At 36.5% G+C, this 2,210-nt stretch overlaps 1 protein-coding gene across 1 annotated transcript; it reads left to right on the top strand.

Moving 5' to 3' along the window:
• The first annotated feature begins 415 nt into the window (after window positions 1-415).
• Window positions 416-1,921, top strand: LOC110668818 (probable inactive chitinase-like protein LaCIC). The gene is made up of 3 exons (XM_021830203.2): window positions 416-869; window positions 991-1,141; window positions 1,461-1,921. Exons 1-3 carry the CDS (start codon window positions 455-457, stop codon window positions 1,858-1,860), a joined length of 966 nt encoding a protein of 321 aa, XP_021685895.2. The 5' UTR covers window positions 416-454; the 3' UTR covers window positions 1,861-1,921.
• The last annotated feature ends 289 nt before the right edge of the window (window positions 1,922-2,210 follow it).

Genomic DNA, 2,210 nt, shown 5'->3' on the forward strand with positions numbered 1-2,210 from the left:
TGAACAAAGGGAGTGAGTTTATTTATAAATATCTTTCATTATGTTAAAAGATTTTTGAAGGCTTAAATAGTTTTTTCAACGCAGGATATTCAACATATATATACTCATCCTGCTCTGTAGCTCACGGCAATGTTACCGTTTTCAAGCATAACAATTATTTACATGAAACCAAATGACCTTAAAGCCGCCATAAAGTTAATACCCAATTCAACCTTATGTTAATTAATTTAATTAAAAAACAAACAAAATGTAATAACCGGATAAGATGGGAAGCTATTATCAGCCATCGTATTTGAACAAGTCCAAGAAAAATTTTAATACTAAACGACAAAGCCATAAAATCACAGCTCTCTCTCTCTCTCTCTCTCTCTCTCTCTCTCTCTCTCGCTCTTGCTCTATATATATATATTCCCATCTTCTAATCATCATCCAGAAATATAATTATATCACAAAAATGACAAATATAGACATGAGGGCTTCGGCTTTCACAGTTTCTTGTCTGCTGTTGGCGTCCCTTTTGCTTGGAACTTCAGCTGAGCAATGTGGAAGGCAAGCTGGGGGTGCCTTATGCCCAGGAGGCCTATGTTGTAGCCAATTTGGTTGGTGTGGTAACACGCCTGATTACTGTGGTGCCACCTGCCAAAGCCAATGTGGCGATGGAGACCTTACTAGTATCATCTCAAGAGCAACGTTTAATCAGATGCTCAAACATAGAAATGATGGTGGTTGCCCTGCCAAGGGATTTTACACCTATGACGCTTTTATCTCAGCAGCCAAAGCTTTTCCTACCTTCGGCACCACTGGGGATGTTGCGACACGTAAAAGGGAGATTGCTGCCTTCTTTGCCCAGACATCTCATGAAACGACAGGTTATCACTGGGTTAAACTCATTAGTTTAATTGATTAATTTTTATTAATCTAAAGATTAATCATCTTCATTAGTATAGTATGTAATGAAGAGAAATTTGTGTTGGCGATGCAAAATTGTAGGAGGGTGGGGAACTGCACCAGATGGACCATTTGCTTGGGGATATTGCTATCTGAGGGAACAAAATCCAGGGTCTTACTGTTCTCCAAGTCCCACTTATCCTTGTGCTCCTGGCAAACAATATTACGGTAGAGGTCCTATCCAAATTTCATGGTAAGTTTTCTTCGGCAACATATGTAATTGGAAAAGCTTCCATCATTGAATTAAGAAATAAAAATGTGGGTTCATGGATTGTACCACACATATTGCTTCTTCAGTTAAGGAGAAATAAATTCTAAGTATAGGAATCCTCCATATTCTTTTTTGTTTTATTATTTTTTTATATAGATGGAAATAAAATCTGAAAACATTCTCTTGTATATTTTAAAATTGTTTAATTTTATTAAAAAAATAATTTAATTCAACTAATTACTTGCATATGTATTTAATCTATACGCGGCAAAAATTCTTGGTAATGTTATAAATGATACAGGAATTACAATTATGGGCAGTGTGGGAGAGCCATAGGCGTAGACCTATTGAACAATCCAGACCTTGTGGCAACAGATGCAGTCATTTCTTTTAAGACAGCAATATGGTTCTGGATGACTGCACAATCTCCAAAGCCCTCTTGCCACGATGTCATCACCGGCCGATGGTCGCCCTCTGCTACTGATAGGTCAGCCGGAAGAGTTCCAGGTTATGGTTTGGTAACAAACATCATCAATGGTGGTCTTGAATGTGGTAAGGGTTGGAATGCTAAAGTTGAAGATCGCATTGGGTTCTATAAGAGATACTGTGATATACTTGGAGTTGGCTATGGTAACAATCTTGACTGCTACAACCAAAGACCGTTTGGAAATGGGCTTTTGGACTTGGTAGATGCTCTATAATAAATTTCCATGTTGTACTCAGAGGAATAAAATAAATAAAACATGTCTCTCATTTTCGTTATCCTATTTCCTTGATAATAGATTATTACATAGCATAAAATAAGATGATGGATTATTACATAGCTTAAAATAAATGAACTTTAAGTAAGCTTTTTTTTTAATTTTTTATAAGTGGATAAATATTATTAAAAAGAGGAACTAGAAAAAGGAAGCCAAACAAGGTACAAAGATACAGTGTTGGGACGAAAAAAAACATGATTACAAACTAAGAACAAAACAAGCCATAACAAAGCAAATGGCCTTAAACCACGCCCCCCACTAACACAACCACAACAAAATGGGAAACCAAC

The sequence above is a fragment of the Hevea brasiliensis genome, chromosome 1 (assembly GCF_030052815.1).
Source record: "Hevea brasiliensis isolate MT/VB/25A 57/8 chromosome 1, ASM3005281v1, whole genome shotgun sequence".
NCBI classification, from domain to species: Eukaryota; Viridiplantae; Streptophyta; class Magnoliopsida; order Malpighiales; family Euphorbiaceae; genus Hevea; species Hevea brasiliensis.

Coding starts and splice junctions, on each gene's coding strand:
- LOC110668818 (XM_021830203.2), top strand. CDS start 455: ATGACAAATATAGACATGAGGGCTTCGGCTTTCACAGTTTCTTGTCTG. Junction 870..990: donor GACATCTCATGAAACGACAG/GTTATCACTGGG, acceptor GCAAAATTGTAG/GAGGGTGGGGAACTGCACCA. Junction 1,142..1,460: donor GGTCCTATCCAAATTTCATG/GTAAGTTTTCTT, acceptor TAAATGATACAG/GAATTACAATTATGGGCAGT.